Here is a 22,304-nt window from a genome sequence, read left to right on the forward strand (position 1 = left end):
TTTTCTTGCTTTACAGGAAAGATTTGAAACCTGATTAGGATCTGTTCCATGTTATTACATACCCTCATGTTACAGCCTTTACTGAAGGATAAGATGCATTGTAGCCCTCTTCTTCCTTTCTTCATAGAATCATGGAATCATAGAATGGTCTGGGTCAAAAAGAACCACAAAGATCCCCTAATTTCAACCCCCTGCTATGTGCAGGGTCACCAACCACCAGACCAGGCTGCCCAGAGCCACATCCAGCCTGGCCTCCAAGGATGGGGCATCCACAACCTCTTTGGGCAACTTCTTTGTTATTAAAATTTCATGAAATAACAGCAATGCAGAGCCCTGAAGAGACTATTTCTGCTTCACATCTTCCTCACCTATCTGTATTTCATCTCATCCAGCCCTGAATCGCATGCAGTGTTGAATTCCAACATCAAAATTTTTACAAGTTTATATATTATTAATAATCCATATATATTTGACTCTCCACGAGAAGCAGAATTTTCATCATCCTTTATGAGCTGGATTTTCCAAATCTCTAGGATTATTCTGGACAGTGACCTCACTTAACAGCAGGGATAGAGTAGGCCCTTTGGAATTGAGGGAAATTTTAATTAAAAATATCTTTTCTAAAAGTTTCCAACTATTCTGACTTTTTTTGTTGTTGTCTGTATCTTTAGTACTCATTTACAAAACATGAACTGGATTGTCACTATTTCTCAGATAGGTGCTAACAAAATCTAGGTGAAGCACTGAGTACTCATACATGGTCTTAAGTAGAAAATTGTCTCTGAAATGTGTAGCCTTCATATTTCTGGCCTGCTTGTAGTATTCCCTTTCTACACAGAATGCAACAGGAAAAACCGAGACAACTGACCTGTTTTGTGCAGGACTTGTGCTGTACCCTACTAGGTAAATTTCTCTTTGGTACTCTGATGCAATTGCATCTAGAGCATAGGCCTACTATAACAGATTGAAGTGCAATAAGAACAAGAGTGATTTTGTAATTGAGTGTTACAGCCGTGCAGATTCTGGGAAGTTCCACCCTCAGCCTTTGATCTCTGGAAAATACCAAGCCCCTGGGCTGTCACTCAGCACAGCAACGTGTCCTGACTGTGCTGAGGCCATCTGCAGGGATCCATCCATCTCTGCCAGTTCAGTTCCTAAGCTGTTCCTGTTTATAGTGTTGCCTGCCAGAAAATTCCCTCTTCCAGGGTTTGCTCTGCTTTTCAGTTGGAGAAGGATCAACTTTCAAGTCCTCGTGAAAATAAGGCTGTAACAGCTATCATGTAATGGGAACATCAGTGTGAAGTGAAATTATTGTGTCTGTTAGCATACTAATTGTTCTGCTTGTGAAAGGCTGTGGCATGAGTCAGCTTCCCATGTTAATGTGGGAAGCACGCGTTATGGATGAAGCATCAGGGGACTAATACTATCTTAGAACCAAATTACAGGATTAACTACAGATTTTGTTTATTATTAGTAAACAACATGCTTATCTTCTTTCAGTTGAAAGAAAATGCAATTGAAACACTAGGCCAAAGCTCTTGTCAATATTAATCTATTAAAATCACTATAACAGCATAGAAGGCAAATCTGGAAAAGCTGCATTCTCTTCTTCATATTTTGTCTGAGTGTATTTTAGGTAAGCAAGGAATTGTCTGGGCTTAATGCTTATTTTTGTTTTCTGCAACTCTAATCGAATATCATTTTATCACAAATTAAAGCAGTAAATGTCATGCTGCAGTGCACAGTCTGACTAGCATCTCATACTCTCATTTACTTGCTCTAGGGTCAGATGTAGCCTGGCAACTAAGTGCTAATTACACTGTTCTATGAGTCATGCGCTCGCTACAAGGGTAGAAATTAATATGAATCTAAAATTATCTCTTTGGTGTCTTTGAGAGTACAACCATGTTAACCTCTTCCCCTTAAAAACCCTTCTGACTTGAGAGAGTGTATTTGGAAGCTAAGACTGTTACCAAATCTAGGCTTTTTCTACATAGCAGCATTAGGCTATGGGATAAGTTGGTTAATTCAAGCAGAGAATCTCTCAGAAGTTCATATCCTATGCATTTAGACAGCCAGGTTATTCCAGAAAATTAAACAAGTCACCTTTGAGTAACAGCTGGAGGGCTTGAACAGCTCTATGTGATCTTCACTTTTTGACTGCCTGTTTGTAATTCTTGCATGTTTTAACTTTCTTGTTTGAAAAGCAAAACAAAAGAGATTGAAGATTTCATAGCAAAGATACACTCACAGACTGTTTGCCATGGATAGGGGATGAGACAGGTGATAAGTGCTTTTGCAGAAGAAAAAGAAATGGAAAAGGTTTTCTGAATGGATTTCTAGTGCTAAGCAGTCTTTTTTGGTCAAGCAGATGCTCAAGAAGCTTCAACTTGATTGGTGTCAACTTGTTTTCTTCAGACATTTCTGACACCTGTAAAACCCATGCAAATGCAGGAAGTAGTTCGTGTATTGCTTTTGTAACCTTAGTTTTGCAAAGATTTTAATCAGGCATTATATGACAGTCACTAGAGGAAATGACTTGCACGACTCAGGCCTTGTGTTGTTATTCTTTGTGGCAGCGTGGCTAAAAATAAAGAAAACAGTAACTTTAGATTTGTTCTGTGGTTTTTTGTACAGCCTCAAAAAAGTGGGTGCTGGAGTGACAAGGAAGCAGACTCCATGGTCTACAGTAAAGTGGAACTTTGGGACTTCATTTACTTTTTCTTTTATTGAGTTGGGCTGGTTTAAACTGTAGTAAAACTCAGGTCTTCTTCTCTTGCCATAGCAGGTCTCCCAACATGCGTGCCTCATCCTTCCTTGACAGGATTTATGTACCATTCTAACTTGGTACGTAGAGCATGGTGGAGAGATGCATGAATAAAAAAGTACACTGATGTGGATGTTGCTTTACTGCACCAGATGGGAACTGATTGTGGTGACAGTTTTTCTTCCACAGTACAGATTTTCAGAGCCAGCGTATGCTGGCTGACATATTGAGAACACTTTAGGAAACCTTTTCTTTTTTCTACTGTTGATGAGCGAGAATATTTCCCACAGCTGAAGACAGAAATGACAGCTCTAATATAGTCATAATTATGGATGGATAACTGCACGTGAAATATGACTAGATTTTCTGCTATAGTGTTAATCCAAAGGGTAACGATAATTTATCCTGTGAGGAAACTTACTTTTCCATGACCTAGACTGTGCTAATTCTGTAGCCTTAAATCTGTGCAGAGTGTAGTCCAAACACAAATCAATTATCAAACACCACTTTTTGTAGGCTTTCATTTACCAAATTTTAATGAAAAGAAATAATCATAGAAACTACAGAGTGTAAAATTGGGTATTATGCTGTAAGCAAGAGATGTGATGTTCTGATTTTGCCTCCAGACATAATGGATAAACCTAATGATCACTGGTTCAGCCATTAAACTGGGCTTTTTTTTTATCATCATTCTATGCTTTCAAAATTGTAAGAGAATTCTGAATTAAATAGAACCTACTGGAGGTGCACAAACCTAAAAGTGTATCCAAATTACAAAATCCCGTGCCTTGTTTCTCATGTGAGTTCTTCCATGATTTGGTACCAAACTTGATGCAGTGATTATTTACTTACTTTTCAGAGTCTCTTGTGAAATCTCTTGTTTAAGCCTTTGATGGAATAAATAAATAGTCTTCTTTATCTTCTGTGCTCAAGCAACTGTAGTAGATTAGTAACACTTCTTTTTTTTCCCATAGAAACCATGTCGATTAGACCTGTTATATTAAAATTGTGGTGTTTTACTCAATGCTTAATTATTTTAATCACTGTTTCAGATAAAAGGCTTAGTAATTCCTTCAACTATGCTGTATGCTTCTAAAAATACATATATATACTATTCTATTCTCCAGTCTCTACTATATTAACTTATTTTTGTAAATAGTTTGGCTACTTGATTTTCTATTTCTTTCTAGATTCCTAGATATATATGGTAGGAACTTTGTGAATAGTTCTGTAATAGTTAACAAGTTTATATCCACACATGATGCTTGCAGTTTGGTGGTGGTGTTTTATTTTCCCTCTGGCTGTATTTCCATTTCTAAAATTGCAAAGCATCTGTCTTTAAGCAGAAAGTAGAAGGTCTGAGAGAGATACTGTCACTGCAGCCTTGGTGCTTTGGTGGAGTAGAACCTCAAATTTTATCAAGTTTTTTTCTGTCTGTGTTGAATCTTACTTTTTTCTTTTTTAATTTTTATTTTATTTTTATTTTTTAAATGCTCCATGCTTCTGCTTACATTACTTGATCTTTTAATTTACAAACTGTTCTTCAAAGTCTCTCTTCCTCCTCCATTTCCACTTTTGTTTTTTTGTACTGTAACTAAATCTGTAGAGGTCTCGTTTGAGATTAGTCTGACAAGTTTCCATATGTTCCTGTCAAAGAGAAGAAAATCTCCATCAGGAGCTACGTACATTAAAGCACCAGAAGAGTTAGACTATAAAAATGGCACTTGAGCACTCAACCCCAGCAACTTTCAGACACCAGTAAGAGCCTCAGCTTCCTGTCTACAGCTGCCTGTGTCTCTACTGGTAGACGAGGATTTTCAGTTTTCACACTTAGTATTTGCCTTTTTTTGATCATTAGATCTGAGTGAGTTTTTGAAGCATATCTGCTGGAATAGATCCTGAAAAGGATACTCAGAGATGAGATGTTTGGGGTTTTCAGCTGTCCCCTCTTAGATTGCTGATGTAAGGCCACTCAGTGGAGATAAACTCTTCTTTGATTCTGATGTGCTGCTGGTTTAAGGTTCCCTTCATCAAAAAGAGTGTGGTTTCTGTCATACCTTTGAGTGTCCCAGCAGCGATTCCTCTTGTTGGAATTGTTCCACTTGGCATGAATATTCATTGAGCTGAGGAAGGTAAGACTGTGCAGTGCAGCAGTTGTATCACCTGGCTAGAATCTGGGACAGTTTCAAGTCACTCTCCTAATGAATATTTAACTATTTATGCATGTTGGAGCAGTTTCAGCAGGAAATGCTAAGAGCTCTTTCCAGAATATCCCGTATCTTGGTGGTTCGGTCACTTACTGAAGACACTGAAATTTTTTTAAGTGCTGCTGTCAAATTTCAGTTTAACGTTCCTCAAATGTTGGTTCCTACACTTAATGTTTGTAGTTTTTCAGTCTACACAGAATTCAGATAATACTTGCATTTGCTCAAATTTACGCATTTTCTGTTATACTGAAAAGCTCTTGATTGAGTTGCTCTGGCTTAGTTGGAATGTTGGGAATGGACGGAATGTTTTTTTGTTGGTTCAGTGAAAGCTGAAAAATCAAGTGGAGTTGGGAGAAAAGGATGGAAAAAAGGGCATTTTCTCCGACTTGTTTCTTTTATTACTATTATTCATTACTATTAACTGGAAAAAAGGATGACAAGAGCATTACAGAAGTGTTTTGGCTCCCAGTGATGAAGACAAGTGCCTAGAAGAATTTCTAAAAAGGACCCAGCCAAATTAGGTTACAGTTCCCTTTGGTTACAACCTAATTCCCATCCAACCCATTTTGGAATCCAGTGGGATTTTCAAAGGCTTATTTTGGCATATAAATGCTGCTCAAGATCTTTTAAACATTTGGCAAGTCTGGAAAAATCAGGTTTTTTATTCCTTGTAGTTAGCTTGTACTTGTTTAAAATCAATTTAGTTTAAAGAATCAGTTTCTTCTGAATCCATTGTAGGTCCCATGTATCTAAGATTGGACTAATACTAATTTCAGCTTCCAGCCAAATACAATTTTATATCTGGAGGAAGAAGAAAAATTCAGCAGACTGTTTGCATTTTTCTCCATTTCTAGCACAATAAAATGTTGAATAGCTAAGCTAAAAATATGCATAAATATACATAAATACATATACAAATCTGTCATTACCCCTCTTCCCTTCCAGAACCATGTGAGTGAACAGTCTATTTCTTGTCAGCAATAATGAAGGTTGCACTGAATTTCACACAAAAACTGTATTTGGAGCAGCCAATTTCAATGTCATTACATCAACTGTAAAACATAGCCTGCCTTTGGGAAAGTAATTAAGGTAATCATATTTTAAGTGGGGGGAAATTTCAGGAGGAAGTTCTTTACTGTAAGAGTGGTGAGGTGCTGGAACAGGCTGCCCAGAGAGGTTGTGGATGCCCCGTGCCTGGAGGTGTTCAAGGCCAGGTTGGATGGAGTCCTGGGCAGCCTGGTCTAGTATTAAATGGGGAGGTTGGTGGCCCTGCATGTGGCAGGGAGGTTGGAGATTCATGATCCTTGAGGTCCCTTCCAACCCTGGCCGTTCTGTGATTCTATGATAAGTGTTTGAGATGATTCAGAGAAATAAGATTCTGTCTACAGTTGTTAAAATCTGCTTAAGTATCCATGGCATTGGTTGCTGACATTTTAAAGTACCACTCTGCTTATTCACTTTGCTATACTATTTTTATTTAATAAGAAAAATGTTTATAGTTAAAAAACGTGTTAATTTACCAAATAATTTTGCCTCATTTATGATACCATTCTAATTATGAAAATTTTCCACAGAAAAAGGGATTTGCCCTTTCTTCTTTCTAAACTTTAGGGAAAGGAAGACTGTATTCTTGGGGCTCAAAAGCTTTCATTGGCATAACTGGAACAAAACAAGGAGACCTTATGAACTTCTACTAAGCACCTTGGCTTTTATTTAGATGGAGAATTTGCAGACTGCATTCTTCATGTGCACATTGAAATGGCTTGTGTTTAGTAGTCAGCAGTTATATGTACAGTAAATCAGTCACACAAATAGGTCTCTGATTCTGTCTGCAGTATAAATGATGTAATTCTTTCTTGAGGAGAGGAGCAAAGAAATCTAATAATGTGGCCATTTTGTTTTGTGTTTATCAGTCTTAAAAATGCAACACTGGCAAAGGGCAGGACTAAGAACCTGAACGTGCTGCTTAGGTTGTACCTTTCCCAGGCAAGTCCCAGGCAATTGACTGTATTCTGGTTTGCTTTGCTTTCTTTTTTTCTCTCACACTTTCTGTCGTTTTTCCTTCTTTTTAAAATTTAGCGACGCCTGTTTCTCTTGCCAAGATAACGAAGTATTAATGAGCTGATCTGAGAAACTGTAAATACAAACGATGCTAACCCAGAGGACAGTGCCTCTTGTTGAGGTTGTATTCTCCCCTTTGCACAGTGTGCTGCTGGTTCAGGTTTGTTGAACTTCCTAATTACCTCAGAACTTTCAGACTAATGATTTTGGCGTCTCCTCCCTGCGCTGTGGAAGTGGTGCAAGGAGGGGCGATGCGGTAACCCTACACCTGTTGCAGCACACGCCTGTCGACTCGCACAACTTCCCAGGCAAGTGCTGAGCTAGCCATGAGAACATCTGAGATTGCTCGGCTCTGTAACCACTAGGCACAGTCCTTCTGGATGGTCAGCTTGGCTTTACGCTGCGGTGGCTGTAAAAGTTAATGTTCTAAAATGGCAGTTGATGACAGCAGCTTATACTCCAGGACTAGGAGTAAACTGAATTCTCGTCAGAATCATCATAAATCAGCAAGACGGAGTAGTTTGCCACCAGACATCTTGCTTGAAAATGATTTTAAAGGCAAGTTTCAAAGAAATATTAAAAATATAGAGCCTATACATCCAAGGCGCTCCAAGAAAAGACCTTCTATTTTTTCAGGTAGGAAATGCTATGTTGAATAGTATGTTGGTCCTTTCTGGTAATACTGGAGAAATCTAGTGGCTGACTCCAGTTAGAGCTTATTCTATTTTAAAACCCAGGACAGTCTTCATAGATAGAAGAAATGAAGTACCATTATGTTTTGTTAGCCATTCGGGTTACAGTGTTGGAAACAAAAAAGAGATTTTCTGGCCTCATGTTTCTTGCTTGTGGGGATGTTTTTTTAATACTTAGCCACTGATTTCTGCTAAATGTTTCTCTAGAGCTTTAAACTCTGTGTTCTGTTTAACCCCACTTAGGAGCCATGCAGTTAATGACTGCAGTGTAGGTTTATACCCACTGCTGCAGGGTTCTCTCATTTGATTTTCTGGGGGAGCCCAGTTTGAGGATACGTGAACTTCCGCAGTGTAGCTGACTGGTGGTTGGTTTTTTTTTGTATACCCAGAAATTAACATCACTAAATGCTCAAATGCATACTTTGAATTCCTTGCTGTCACTGGAGCCTATAATGATTGTAGTTAATAGTTCAGTTTAACTATCTTGTATGTTAAGAATATCAGTATGGTGTAAGAGTGGATTTCAAGTGAACATAGTGGCAAAATGTACTTTTTTGTAATTTTTAAGAAATTATTTCAAATGCACCTAAAAATAGTCAGCAGATTAGCACAAAGGATTTGTTGCAAAGCAGTCAGGTCATCTTTACAAGGAGGATTTAAAAGGTTTTAGGGGAAAAAATAGAATACAAATTCATTCTTAATATACTGAAGGTATTTCTGTGAAGCAATTTGAAAATGAAATTCTTTGTAGAAACAAAAATATATTGTTTTTTAAACAGTGTCTCCATTTCCAGATGGAAATGTTGGTTTTAAACTTCCAGGGGGAGGATCAGCACAATCATACTGACTTTTGAGGAGATTTAGTACATAAAAAAGTGATATTACTTGAATATGACTATTACTAGGTTTCTTAAATGAACCTTGTTGTATCTGAAGTCAGGTGACTCAGACGTGCACAAGGCTCCCACGCTTCCCAGTTCCTGAACAGGCTCTTCTTGAAGTGATGTAGTCTGCTGGTGACTCTCAAAGCACTTTATTTTGTATAGGGCTGAGCCTGTCTTTCTCAACAGCTGCTCTTTGTATTTTATCTTTTCTGATTCTTAATTAGTTTTTCTCCAGCATCTTTTCTCCATTCTCCCCTACACATCAACTTTTTTTGCTAGAAGAATCACACTGAACGGCCTTGTGCTTATTCTCCACTATTCTTATTCTGTTGTGCCCACATCTATTTCTCCTGTAGTCTGTGATTGGAAGGCTTTTATTAAAATAATCAGTTCTTCTGTCTCACAGTTCTTTCCGCCCTCCCAGATTACCACACTTGTAATAATGCTCCACAGTTTGTGCTGTGACATATAGGAGCCCTTTAATGTAGTTTGTGTGCCTGGACTACTGCTACTGCATTTGTGAAATCCACAGCAGCTCTGTTACTGTACACTCAAGGGCACTTAACTCACAGGTAATGCAAATTGCTTGCCATAAGCAATTGATAGAGATGATGGAAAAATGGGTGTAGTCTTTCATTTGGTAGGTCAACAGTATACATGGGAGAAGCTTTACTTGATTTGCTTTTGAAAATAGGTTAACCAGGTAAGCCTGAAGTCATCTAGACTGTTGTCTTTAGTGCTGTAAATGTGGATTAGAATGGAAATAGAAGTATATTGATTTACTTCTTTGTAGTTCTTTGCATCACTGCTGAAGTTCTCTGAAGAATGAGATAGTTCTCACTTCTATCAATCTGGTCATATATTATTATATATATGTATGTCATTCTGAAAGTAATGCCTCTTATTTATTTCAGTGGAAAGTACAAATGACAAAATGAGCACAATAATACTATTTGGTGGAGCAATTTTTCAACAGTCACCACCATTATCTATGCATTTTCTCCAGCCATGAACAAGAGCCTGCATGCCATGCTCAGAAAAATCTGCACCAGAGGAGGTGACCCACTGTCACTGTCATCACTGCTGAAAACCACCACCCACCTCCTCACTGTGCTCACACCAACTGTTTGGTCTCCATAATGTTCAGCAAGCATTGATGAATGCAGTGGGTGCAGCTTTTCTGCATGGAGGAATTCCACATCTCTGCTTCAGTTGCACCCCCATGTCAGATGCTGTTCTATCAGACTGCCCCTCTTCTGCCATACCTTGGGGTCAACATTATAAATTAGGAGGCATTAGTTTCTCAGCAGTCCTCATATTTTAAATCTATACCATTTTGACTCTTCCACCTTTTAATTCTGGCATCTAAGCTTAGGCTTTAATTTCAACATGAATCTGTCTCAGTTTTAGGACGTGCTTGCAGTTCAGTCTGATAGCAGGAAACAGAAGGCTGTGGGGATACCTCATTGCAGCCTTCCAACTTCACGTGCATTTATAAATGAGAGGGAGACAGACTTCTTACACGGTTTGATAGGACAAGAAGGAATGGCTTTAAATTAATAAAAGGGATTTTTAGATGAGATGTTAGGAGGAAATTCGTCACTCAGAGTGTGTTGAGGCCTGGCACAGCTGCCAAGAGAAGCTGTGGATGCCCCATCCCTGAAGGCATTCAAAGCTGGGTTGGATCAGCCTTGGGCAACCTGAGCTAGTGGGTGGCAAACAGTCCATGGCAGGGGGATTGGAACTGGATCGTCTTTATGGTCTCTTCCTACTAAAACCATGCTTCTATGACTTTATGATCGTGTACATCTTCTTTTCCTTATTTATTTTCTATCTTAAAGAATCTAAGTAATAAAATAGTGAACAGTGATGCATAAAGACATCAAGGTGCAAGACGTGCAGATCAATTCATACATTGAGACTCCTGTTTCACATTTGATGCAGACACAGAAAGAGGCCTCTTGCATGCCTTAGGCTTGCTTTATGTTCTTTTTCGAACTGTGATACTGAAAACTGATTGTTTAAAAATGGAAGCTTAAACGTGAAGAGAGTGACGCTTCCTGTCATCATGAAGTTAGCCACTCATATGTGCCTGGACAGGACTATCCAAGCAGTGGTGTGAATGAGTTGTTGTGTGCCTTCTGAGTGGCAAGATGAGAGGAGGACAGCAAATGTGACTGCGAGGAGAAACCATGGTATTGCCAAAGGGATGCCCTGCACAGAGATACTTTTTCTTCTTTAAATAAAACACTTCATTTCTTCTTTAAATTCATAGTGTTTAGAACTGTTGCATGCGTCAAAGCTTGCTTAATATCAACTTGCTAATATCTACATTTTCTTTTACCGTTTTTACAACTATGCAGAGAAGTTCGATTAAAAAAATGTCTACTTGGAAGCCAGTTCTTACTGCAGGCTGGGCATGTTTGCTTAAGTGCCATTGGAAATCCACTTCTAGTACTGTTAGTGTCTTGCGGGTTTTTTCCTTCTTCATTTGCATGAATTGTAGGATGATGCTTGTTGATGGTTTCAGAGGAAAGAAGGTGAGAAAAACTATGTATTTTCTGCCTCTCCCAGGACCAGGCAGTACTTGAGTCCACGGCCCATGCCAGTGACTCAGGCACTGGCTTCGCAGCCAAAGTCAGCCCTGCGTTGTCAGTGGGATGACTAACACATTATCTCTTCTTTTGTACACTGTGGTTGTGTTGTGAGTTAACGTTAATGAAGGGCAGTTGTTAACAGTACTTTATCTAGCTGCTTCAAGTGAGAATGTAGGATTCTGGCCTCTATTTTTTACAACAGAATAGCTAGTATTTTGTAACAAATTTGCTGCTTTTTTTTTCAGTGAAAATATTGTCGCAATTACAAGTCTTGAGGCACTCTATCAAAGCATTTCTGGAGTTCAGACCAGCATACAGTCTAGCAAAGTCACTTTCTAAAATAAGTAAGTTGACCTGAAACAATATTTGTATCTTAATTAAAATACTGAAAACAAAGTAAGGAGGGTTTTATATGTAAGAAAAATGTTTAAAAGTTGTTCAGCAATGATAGGAATAAATATTTCTCATAAGACATGGGAATAAAGCAGCTGTTATGTATGATTTTTGATTGGCTTTGTTAATTGGGAAAGACTGGTCAAATTCTAATTACTTTGAGTAAGGACACTTAAAATCATGGATGCAATTTGTATCTTCATTCAAAGTTATAATGATGTGTGTTCAGTATTTTAATTTGCTGAAGATTTGAGTATCCTTCCTCCTTTCAGAATAAATTGTACTGCATGGAAATAGCATATACTTGTCATCTGCAGAGAGTAATTTCTGTTCACTTCTGGTACCCTTAGTCCCACTCTGGTCGTTAAAGCTCGATAAAACGGTTTGTATTGGTGTTGCACTTCCAGTTATCATCCATTGATAGCAGAAGGGAAGGCAAGACTGACTTGTCTCCATGTTCTTTACTTCCCTCTCTCACTTCAAAGTAAAAAAAAGAGGCTTATTTTTCCCCTGATGTTCTTAGCAAGACCTTTTGCTAATTGAAAATGGGTCAGGGGGAATGTGGTCATTATTTGTTGCTTATATTGGAAATCGGCATTAGTTCTGAATGTTACAATAGTTTTTGGAGCCCTGCTTTGAGATAATCCACTGTGTTAACAAATTGGCGTGCTGCTGAATGAGTGCTTGCCCATCCATTGATCTGGGTGAGTGACCACTTTTTTATTAATAAAGTTAAAACACTGATAACTTCTTGCTTTTTTTCTTAGCATTCTGAATTTGTGTGCTCACTTACGTATTCCTATGTATGTTACATAATACTTTGTCAGCAACTTGGTTCTTGACTGTTTTCTTTAAGTGTCATTTTCTTCAGAAAGGATGGGTTGATGATTCAGAGGACAGGTTGGGGTTGTGCATTTAGAAAAGCCTGATGCAATATGTATGTGTTGTCAAACTTGTTTTCTTTCTGCGTTCACTGGTATTTTATGGACTGCGAAGACAGATTTCCTGATGCTTTTGTAGGCAGGAGGTGAAGATACAGTCTGACCTTTCATTTATGTTTGGGACATAAGGGAAACTTTCTGTGTGACTCGAGGGTGAAGATGAGGTGAAGGTAGGGAAGAAGGTGAGGTTAACTTAGGTGAGGTTCTTTCTGCTTGTGTGGTGTGGATTTTTCTTCCTTAGTACAAAGCAAAACAAACAACTGTTGAGTTGTCTCCTAGATTTAGATTTTGCTATATTGCCACCACCTGCTGCTGTAGACCTTAAATCCTTGCTTTAAAGTGGTGTTTGGCGGTTGAGTGAAGAAAACCCACTGTACACACAGTAACATCTTGCAAATCATATTATTCCCAAAGGTTTATAGACCTCACTGTGCTGAAGGATCTTGTGAGGCAATAAAAGCTGTTGCTTCCTGATTTCAACACAGGCTTCTTCGTGTGCTGCCTTGGAAACAGAATGCAAAAAAGAATGTGGTTTAGTAACATGGCTTGCCAGTTTGACCCTTTATCTGTCTGCTCTGTGCTGTCTAGAAGATAATGATTACATGGGTAGAATGACGTCTTAAAATGTGCACCGAATGCTTTCTGTCTGAGAAACATATCAGGCTGCTCCTTCTATATGGATGTATAATTTTGAAGGAGTGGTGAATTAATACTCATATAGGTTGCATCCCCAACAGAGTATGTTAATATAAAATGTGCTGGAATTTAAAACAGAAAGTTACTGTGAGAACATAGGAGAACACAGTCACTCTTTTCATGGAATGACAATAGCCCTAACTATGTTCCATGCGCAGTAATTGCACGAGGGTTTGTTGGCACTAATATTTAAATATTCCTTTTAAGTAAATTTTTTTTTTTTTTTTTTTTTTCTGCAATGTGACAATATATATATTTTTTTCTCTTCCTCTGGTTTAAGATGCATGTTAAAGGGCAGATTCACCATAAACTGTGCCCACTTTTGTGCCATAAAGACTTATATTTGTGCTGATGGATTGCAATAATCACCTACAATAATCTTTTTTATTGAATTGAGAAATATATATAATTTCATTACATGAAAGATAAGAGGTTACTTTTAAAGCCTTTTAAACAAGATATACTTCTGTTGTAATCAAAAGCATATCAGCCAAGAAAAATGGCTGATATTCAAAAGAATTAGACTTAAAGGTTAAGGATTTAGCCTTTTCTTGATGTGTATTTTGTTCCTCTGCTGAAGTGTAGTTTTCACGTAACCCAATGTAGTTAATGACATTGAAATGCATTCTCTTGACAGTCAGATCAGTAAACTCACTTAACATGTACTTCCTGTACAGTGCTTGCTTACTTCTAGGGAGTTTTGCAGACATGCTGGATGCTTTTTGTGGTTAACTGTTCTCCCTTCAGTTATTCATACTTCACCTGGCATTAGATGGTTAATAGGAGCATACAAGCAAAATCATCTGATAATCTTGGAGTAGCTGAAATAAAAATTCTCAATGTTTTATTTGCATTCATTTCTTTACTATCATGCTGTACCTGAATTTTTAAGGTGAGGATAAGGGAATAGTTTAAAAATAAGTATTTGTGTGTTTGTGTTTCTGAATATACTTAACTTCAAGAAGAATAAAATAAATCTGTATTTTATTTGTGCCTTCAGGTTCAGAGAAAAACATTTTGCCTGAAGAGTAGTAATGATAATAAAATCCATTTTAATTACAGAAGGCTACCTAATGAAAACTCTCTGAATGTATCTAGAGTTAGCTGGAAGACATCTTGTACTGCTTCTCTTGATGAAATGCCTTGGTAGTGAAAAGAAATCCTTATGGGACTCCTAGTAAAACAGCTATAGATTGCTAGATATTGAGTTCATATGATTGGATTTTTATAAAAAAAAAAAATTATGTCTGCTGTATCCCCCATATTAAATGTCTTCCTTTCAAGGAATCAGGAGTGTTTAATTTGGCACATGAACTTTATGAAATTGGGACATTGGATCTTAAATGAGGAACTTAATTTCAATTAGAAGTTCAAGATATTCTTTGTTATGTTTGGATTTGGGGGAATTATAGAGTGGTTCCATGATTCTTGATTTATCAGTGTTGTTTTGAGATATTTGGCTTAACAGTGTGAAATCAGTTTAAATTCTTTTTGCCTGGGATATACTAATACCTACCTGCTGCACAATGCTGTATGAAGTTATAAGCAGATGTGCTACTGCATCTGACAGGACAAGGGGAAATGGCCTCAAGTTGCACCAGGGTAAGTTTAAGTTGGATATCAGGAAACACTTCTTTACAGAAAGGGTTGTGAAGCACTGGCATAGGCTGCCCAGGGAGGTGGTTGAGTCACCATCCCTGGATGTGTTTAAAAACCGTTTGGATGTGGTGCTCAAGGACATGATTTAGCAGAGGGTTGTTAGAGTTAGGGTAGGATGGTTAGGTTGTGGTTGGACTCGATCTTTAAGGTCTTTTCCAACCTGAGCAATTCTATGATTCTGTGATTCTGTGATACTGAAGACAACCAACAAACAGCTGCTCACATTTTTTAATCATTTACTTAAGTTGCACTTAAATTAAAAAAAAAAAATCTTAAGGTAAAAATTCTTTCCTATCCATTATGGGAAGCCATTACTGTTTCAAGTAAAAGGTTTGTGCAGATAAACAATGTAAATTGTGTGCATGTGTGATATAACCTTGTGGCTGCTTTTCCAAGGTTCTGGCTGTATGAGGATTTTTGTTTTGTTTGTTTGTTTGTTACAACACTGAGTGCAATGCTGTGGCTTTCTGTGGGATTTTGATCTGTGCCTTTGGAATTCCTGCTTCTGAAATTTTGCTGTCCATAATGACAATAAGCTGTAGTTGCAGAATGCTTTATTATGTATCCTTGTACTCCCTTTGCTGTAAATGATATACTTTTCCTAAGAAACCTCCTCTGGGGGTAATTTTTAATGTAAACAATGAACTGGCAAAATAATCTTTAATGATAATGTTTAGTCCCCCTACTGGTAGGGTGGAGCCAACAAGTGCCATTTTCCTTATGGTAACCTCAGTTGTCCTGTATTTTTTAAATCTCAAAACTAGTCAGTACAGCTTGTTTCTTCTCTCCCATTCCTCATATTCAAGCCAGGGAAGTGTCTCTCCATCAAAGCTGCTCCATTTCATCACCATTCTGTCTGGACCAACCTTCAGTCTCCCCTGACAATTCATAGGCACAGTTCAGAAGTCATCAATAGTCAGCGAATCAAGAGTTGGATGTTGATACTATTTCTTAAAATATGTTTTATTGTTTGCATGTAGGCTTTTTCATGCAGTCTGTTCTTGTGGCCAGAGAGCAACCACAGGTATTAATAGAGGCAGGCATATCCTTCGTGGTCTGGCATAGCTGAATTGTCAGTCTGGCCAGAGTGACATAATGTGATTGACTATAAAGGTCATTAAAACTCAGTACCAGTTTGTTCAATTAGTCACCTTTAGCTGCTTCCAAGAGAACTTGTTTAGACTTACATGGACAGTTACTGACTCTTGTATAGAATATCATTCAAATGTTATCTTTCCAGCAGATGGTGTAGCCCTACTACAAATTAAAAACTCTTATCTGCAGAGTAGGTTTCACTGTTAACAGATAGATATAAGTGTAGAAGAAGGGTAATAAAAGAAGAGCAGAATACCGGAACCCAAATGAATTTCACAACATGCAAATAGTGGGTCTGAAATGAATTTAAATTTTCTGCCTAATGGTTGAGGATAAAAAAAATTGTACTTGCAAAAGTCATTGTATGTCCAATTTTAAATTCTGAATCTCAAAAACAAACAGTTCTTTCTTTAAAAGCTAATAATGTGTTATTCGAATTTAGATTTGTCATACTAAATGTTACGTGACTCTTAACTGAGAGTAGTTTCATGGTTTGTCCTTTACATGATTTCAGGGTTAAAAACATTTCATTCTTCCCCAAAATCTTAATTTATGCTTGATAAAGAGGTCTGCATAATCTTGATACTTCCAACATGAAAGCCTACCCTGGAAGAGGTCTGAGTGAGTGTGTAATCTTCACTCAACATTGGGAAGAATTATTGCAATAGAGATGGAATAGACAGAAGTACTCAATGCCTTTCTTTACCTCAGTCTTTGCAGATAAGACTGGCCTTCAGGAATCCCAGTCCCCAAGCCTGCAGCAAGATAGATGGACCTCTTGATAGAGAGGTTACAGGTTGGGGAACATTGTAAACAAACTTGACACACGTGAGTTGATGGGACCTGACGGTATGCAACCAGAAGCACTGAAGAAGCTGGTCACCATCACCGTTGGCCAGTTTCAGTGGTCTTTTAAAGCTCTTTCCAATAGGGGAGATTACCAAGGACTGGAAGAGAGCAGATGTGACTCCTGGCATCAAGGTGAGCAAGAAAGAGGATTCAGGAAACTACAAGCTAGTCAACCTCCTCAACTGAGATGATGGAGCAAAGAATCCAGGAACCAATTTCCAAACACAGAAATAGATGACTGGGAACAGTCAGCATATGAAGAACAGCATATGAAGCTTGTATGAAGAAAGAATCATGCTTGACCAACTTCACCCTGCGGAGAAGGACCTGGGGGTTCTAGTGAATGGAAAACTGAACATGAGCCAGCAGTGTGTGCTTGCAGCTCAGAAGGCCAACAAAATTCTGGACACCGTCAGAAGAGAGGTGGCCAGCAGGGACAGGGAGGTGATTGCCTCTTTCTACCATTGTGAAGACCCATCTGGATTACTGCATCCAGGACTGGGGTCCCCAATACAGCGAGGATGTGGAGCTGTCGGAGAGGGTCCAGAGGAGGGCCGTGAAGGTGATCAGAGGGCTGGAGCACCTCCCCTTCAAAGACAGGCTCAGGGAGCTGAGACTTATTTAGCTGCAAGGAAACCTCATTGCAGCCTTCCAGTGTTTAAAATGGGATTATAAACAGGAGGGCAAACAACTTTTAACAAAGATAGATAGTGATGGAACCAGCAGGAATGGTTTTAAGCTGAAAGCAGGAAGGTTTAGATTGTATGTCAGGGAAAAGGTCTTTACAGAGAGAGTGGTGAGGTGCTGGACCAGGCTGCCCAGAGGTTGTTGAACTCAACAGACTTATGCAGTGAGACAGCTGGCTTGGTGGATGACAGGAGAGGAGGCCATATTGTTTATCTCCACTTTAGAAATGCCTTTGACAGTATTTTCTGTGACAGTTCCGTATACGGATGAATGAAATACAAATTGGATAAAAGGGCATTGAGGTGGTTTGAAAACTGTGCTGCTGGGTTGAAAGGACTATGGTTGGAGCTGGAAGGCAGTCATTACCAGTGTGCCCCAGAAGTCAGTACTGGGGCTAGTACTGTTTAATAGGCCTTTCAGGAACCTCAAAAAAAGGAAAAGTTGGGTTGATATGACTTCAGCACAATTTTATCTAATGTGTCCCTTATTACTTCTACAAATACTTTGGTTTATAACCCACTCTGCATTACTGAAAATTGTACTGAAAATGGTGCATCTTGCACACCCAGAACTATTATGGTTGTGAAATTTCATGATTCTTCTTTTGGTAGAGTCTTCGCTACTTGATGTTATCAGAAAAACATTATTTCTTTTTGCCTTTTGTGAAAGATAAATTACAAAGGCATCAAAACAATCCTACAGACCTACATCCAACTTTATTGTGTGCTGCATGTAGCCCATGGCTGTTGTTGCAGGAGGGGCAGACAATTTTCTTTTTCCATCTCATTTGTTTTCATCATTTTCAGATACTTGCAATGGGAATAGGTGCATTTCCTTCATCACATTTGTCATCTTGAAGAAAAGTTTTGTTGTTCTTTTTATTTTATCATGTTTGCAATAATCCCAGTTTTAGGTATAGGCCGCTAAATCCAGCATCTAAATCAGTGTTTAACAACATTAAGTGTTTTGGAACTGAGAACGTTAGGTCGAGCTTCAAGCTGAGGCCAGTGAAAAATGGTTTTGTGCTCTCCCAGTAGCCTGGTTTTACTTCTTACTTGTGGCTTGTTGGCCACAACAGGGGAACAAACTGGTGAGAAACCAGCAGCGCTGTTCTGCAGTTTTAACTAGGGGTGCTTTCTGACCTGGATGATGAGGATGGAACACATCTTTAAAAACTTAGACATTTGCTGAATAGATGTCCATGCGTAAGCTAGTCACTTCAAGCTCACTTTATGGTCACTGAACAGGAACGGGTCATATTTGAGCTCGGTTCGTATGATCTGTTGTAGATTGCAGCATTAAATGGGATGAATCAGCCTTTATTTCCGTATACTGACTACAAGATATCCAAGCTGAGTAACTGAATTTGGGGTAGTTATACTGAAAAAATTCTGCTTTTAGTCACATAAATTCTACCTCAGCTTTGTCCTTATAGCCAAGCAAGAGACAAATGGAGACACAAAGATAAAGAAAGGGAAAGGGAAAATTCTTAGCGATTTGCACTCTTCCACAGTACCGCTGTCCTGCACATTGGTGATTCATAAACCAAGCTCTCAAAAAGCATGACAGGATCATTTCTGAAATCTCAGAATAATAAAGCATAGGCTTGTATGCTTCTCAGTCATAAGTTCTTGCAATCTTTTTAAAATAATTATTAGCTATAGTGTTTGTATTCATAAGTGCTTATTTCATTTTATTTTAATGAAGCATTATTGCTTCTTTTAAATACTAAAACTTTATGTTTACTAACACAAAATTCGAACACCATGAATGTAAGGTGCTTCTTTATACAAGACTGTTTTTTGGGGATTCCATCAATTCTGTGCATCATATTGTGCAGCTTTTTATCAAGCAGCATGACATGAGGAGGAGCACCACTTGCAGAAGATACCAGCTGTGAGCTCTGAGCTGCTTTAACTAGCTTCTTAGGGGTATTCAATCATGTTAGGAATGCAGTGACATCCTAATTTCCCCATCCTGTCCTGGTTGTCATCCCAGGTGTCAGGAGTTGCCCTGATGTTGTGGTCCAGAGCAACTTCTCAAGGAGTTGAGGATTTTGTATGTTTGAAGCCTTTCATTGCTCTGTGAAGAACAAAGGAAGATTTCATGCAAACTGTTGTGAAAAGGGATTAAAATTAGTTGTGTGTATTGACAGTGTGAATGTAGTAATGTTCATTTAAATGTCTTAAGTTCATATTATGTAATATTTCTTAACATACGCAGTGCTATTTCTGTGCATCAGTCAAGTGCTGAATGCTCATTGTATTCGTTTGATGTATGACATGAGCACTTCTTTGTAACAACCATTAGATCATTCAGTATTTAAGATGAACTTGAAAAGGATGCTGCATGAAAGTTCCTTCCCATATCCCCAAAGAAACACATTAAAAGGGAAAAATATGTGTATACATATATCCTGATAGCTGAAACATATCTGAGATATTTAATCTGTGGTTCTTTTTATTTTCTTCTCTTCTCTTCTTCTTCTCTTTTCCCTAAAGGTCATTATTATCTTCTATTCCTTTGAATACAAATTGCCTCCTGTGTGTCCATGGGAACAGCTACACTGCAGGACTGATTGCAGCAGCAGCTCTTTGGGCTGGGTATGCTCCTCTTTTCTTTGGAGCTGACCTCTCTTCTGCGTTTTAGCTAGATTCTGCCTGCTGGCCGAGCAAGTCTAGGGGATGCTATTTTGCCACCAGTTTTTATCCCACAGTAGAAAGATTCACTAAAAGTATGTAAACTTGCTTTTATGTTCCCATATCCCAAAACTGCAAAGAGTGCTTTCTGTTTGAAGAGCCTGTATATATTTAGTGAAGAAAACTTGTTTATTTTGTCCCTTTTATGCCATTTTCAAACTGTTTTTGTTTTTGTTGAATGTGGACTAAGCAACATGGACTCTATCAGCTTAATATTCTGGTCTGCCAACAAAACCTCATAGAAACAAATATGGGTTGTAGCAGCTGCTTTTTCATAACAGCATACAGCCTGCTGTCCACGTAGATCGATATCTTAGTGTAAATATTTTGATGCAATTGTATGCTATGAAGAATTGTTAGACAGTATAGCAAATACACGTGTATGTGAGAAATTATGTTTGCATCTTGTAACTATTTATGGAATCAGCTTTAGTCTGTTTTAATATTTGCAAAGGGTTTAGTTTGGATCCAGCATACCAAGAATAGCTCTGAACTACTGTAAGGATGTTTCTGTTTTTTCTGGCAACTGAACTTATCATAAGTGGACCATAAGTAAATAAAATCTCTGGCCTGACCTATGCAGGAGATCACACTGATTATCACAGTCCACTGTGGCTTTTAAAACCTTTAAGCTCCTTGCTTGGCAGTGTTGCTTGGAATTAGGATCTGGAATGTGTCTGTTCCTGGAGCAGCCAGAGCAGCACAATAGATCAACCAACAAGGTGGAATAAGGTTCTTCAGTAAAACACAGTGCCTGATGTAGGTGTCTGTAAATTCAAACTGGCTTTGCAGGGAAAGTTGTTTGACTAAGTAACACCTACATAATCTTTGGTTTTGTGTTGGGCTTTTTTTTTTTTTTAATTAATCAATCCCTACAGCCTGCCCTGTGTCTGTGTTCCTCAGTGATCAATTGAATGTAACACTGCCTCTCCTGTATTTCCCAAAACAGCACCCAAATGAAATTTCTGCTCCAACCTGAGAGATCTGAGGAAAATATAGGGAGAAAGAACAAGACAGGAGGAATTTTCATCTTTTCTGTCAATACCACTATCTTAGATTAAATCAGGCAAGAAAACGCAAACGGAGTCAAGTCTGTGGTATTATTGGAAGAGGAAGAAGTATTCTCATACTCTTGGGGAAGTTTTAGCTTTGTCACGAATTCTGTCAGCACTGATGCTCTGCTTTCAATTCACTGAATTAATCAGGAGCTAGTGATGACCTCCCTTTGTGGGAGGGTTCAGGCCAGGTCCCTGTGTTGACCATCTGCATGAAACAGCAGATACCGTGTCACCAAGTGCTGCTGCTCCAGGGGAGCTCACATTCCTCCCCCAGGAGCATGGCCAGTGCTCTGTGCTCCTGCACCCCCATGCAAGGCTTTGGGGCAGATGGATCACCACAAGCTTTTTGGGATTGACATCCTCTTTTAAACTTAGACTGGTGTAAAATCTAACTTGTCATTTTCCAGATCTACATGTTGTATGCACATGCTTTCGTAAGTGTTTTGTGTTAGTGGATAGTTTTCAGTTATAGGCCATTTATCTTGGGTTTCATTTCACAGCTGAGAAGCAAATCCAGAGATGAAAAGGAAGGAACCCGTATTCTCTTCCAATCCATGAAAAAAAGAAAAAAAAGCATGGGAGAGGATGAATTCCTATTTTAATAACATATGGCTTTTATTTTCAAAGCCTTTAATGATGCAGTGAACAAACAAGCAGTAGGAGTTTGATCCTTAAGCAGAACGGGCACCTAATAATCCACAGAGCAACTGTTAGAAATTTCAGGAGCTGAATGCCTGCGAAAATCGAGCCTGTGGTGACTCAATATCATTCATCATTTTAAGTGTAGTTAAAGTAGCTGTAATTACCACTGCCTTTGCTAGGAAATCTTCCTGTTTTAAGTATTACATCTTTTTGTAGTTTCTTTCCTGGGTACTAAGGGTACTAAGACACAGATAATGGTTTTCAGGTTATTTTTTTGTCTTTTAGCTAATAAAAAGCAGAATTTAAGTTTTGGGTTGTTCATTTATTCATAGAATTGCAATTTCCATTCAAATCTAGCAAAGGAGAGAAATTTTGAG

At 38.4% G+C, this 22,304-nt stretch overlaps 1 protein-coding gene across 4 annotated transcripts in view; it reads left to right on the forward strand.

Annotated features, from left to right (window-relative positions):
- The window catches only part of FRY (FRY microtubule binding protein), a 235,808-nt gene that overhangs the window by 42,842 nt on the left and 170,662 nt on the right, over window positions 1-22,304 (forward strand). Inside the window, exons 1-2 of one of the 4 annotated variants that reach the window (XM_052671120.1) lie at window positions 7,345-7,671; window positions 11,454-11,552. The exons of 1 other annotated variant lie outside the window; for it this stretch is intronic. In XM_052671120.1, coding sequence (XP_052527080.1) covers window positions 7,467-7,671; window positions 11,454-11,552 — 304 coding nt within the window. In that variant the 5' untranslated portion in view covers window positions 7,345-7,466. Of the gene's footprint in view, window positions 1-7,344; window positions 7,672-11,453; window positions 11,553-22,304 lie in introns of those variants that run through there. 2 more of the 4 variants (XM_052671113.1, XM_052671115.1) reach the window with 2 other exon arrangements.

Source organism: Tympanuchus pallidicinctus, unplaced genomic scaffold (assembly GCF_026119805.1).
Source record: "Tympanuchus pallidicinctus isolate F22 unplaced genomic scaffold, pur_lepc_1.0 scaffold11, whole genome shotgun sequence".
Taxonomy (NCBI): domain Eukaryota; kingdom Metazoa; phylum Chordata; class Aves; order Galliformes; family Phasianidae; genus Tympanuchus; species Tympanuchus pallidicinctus.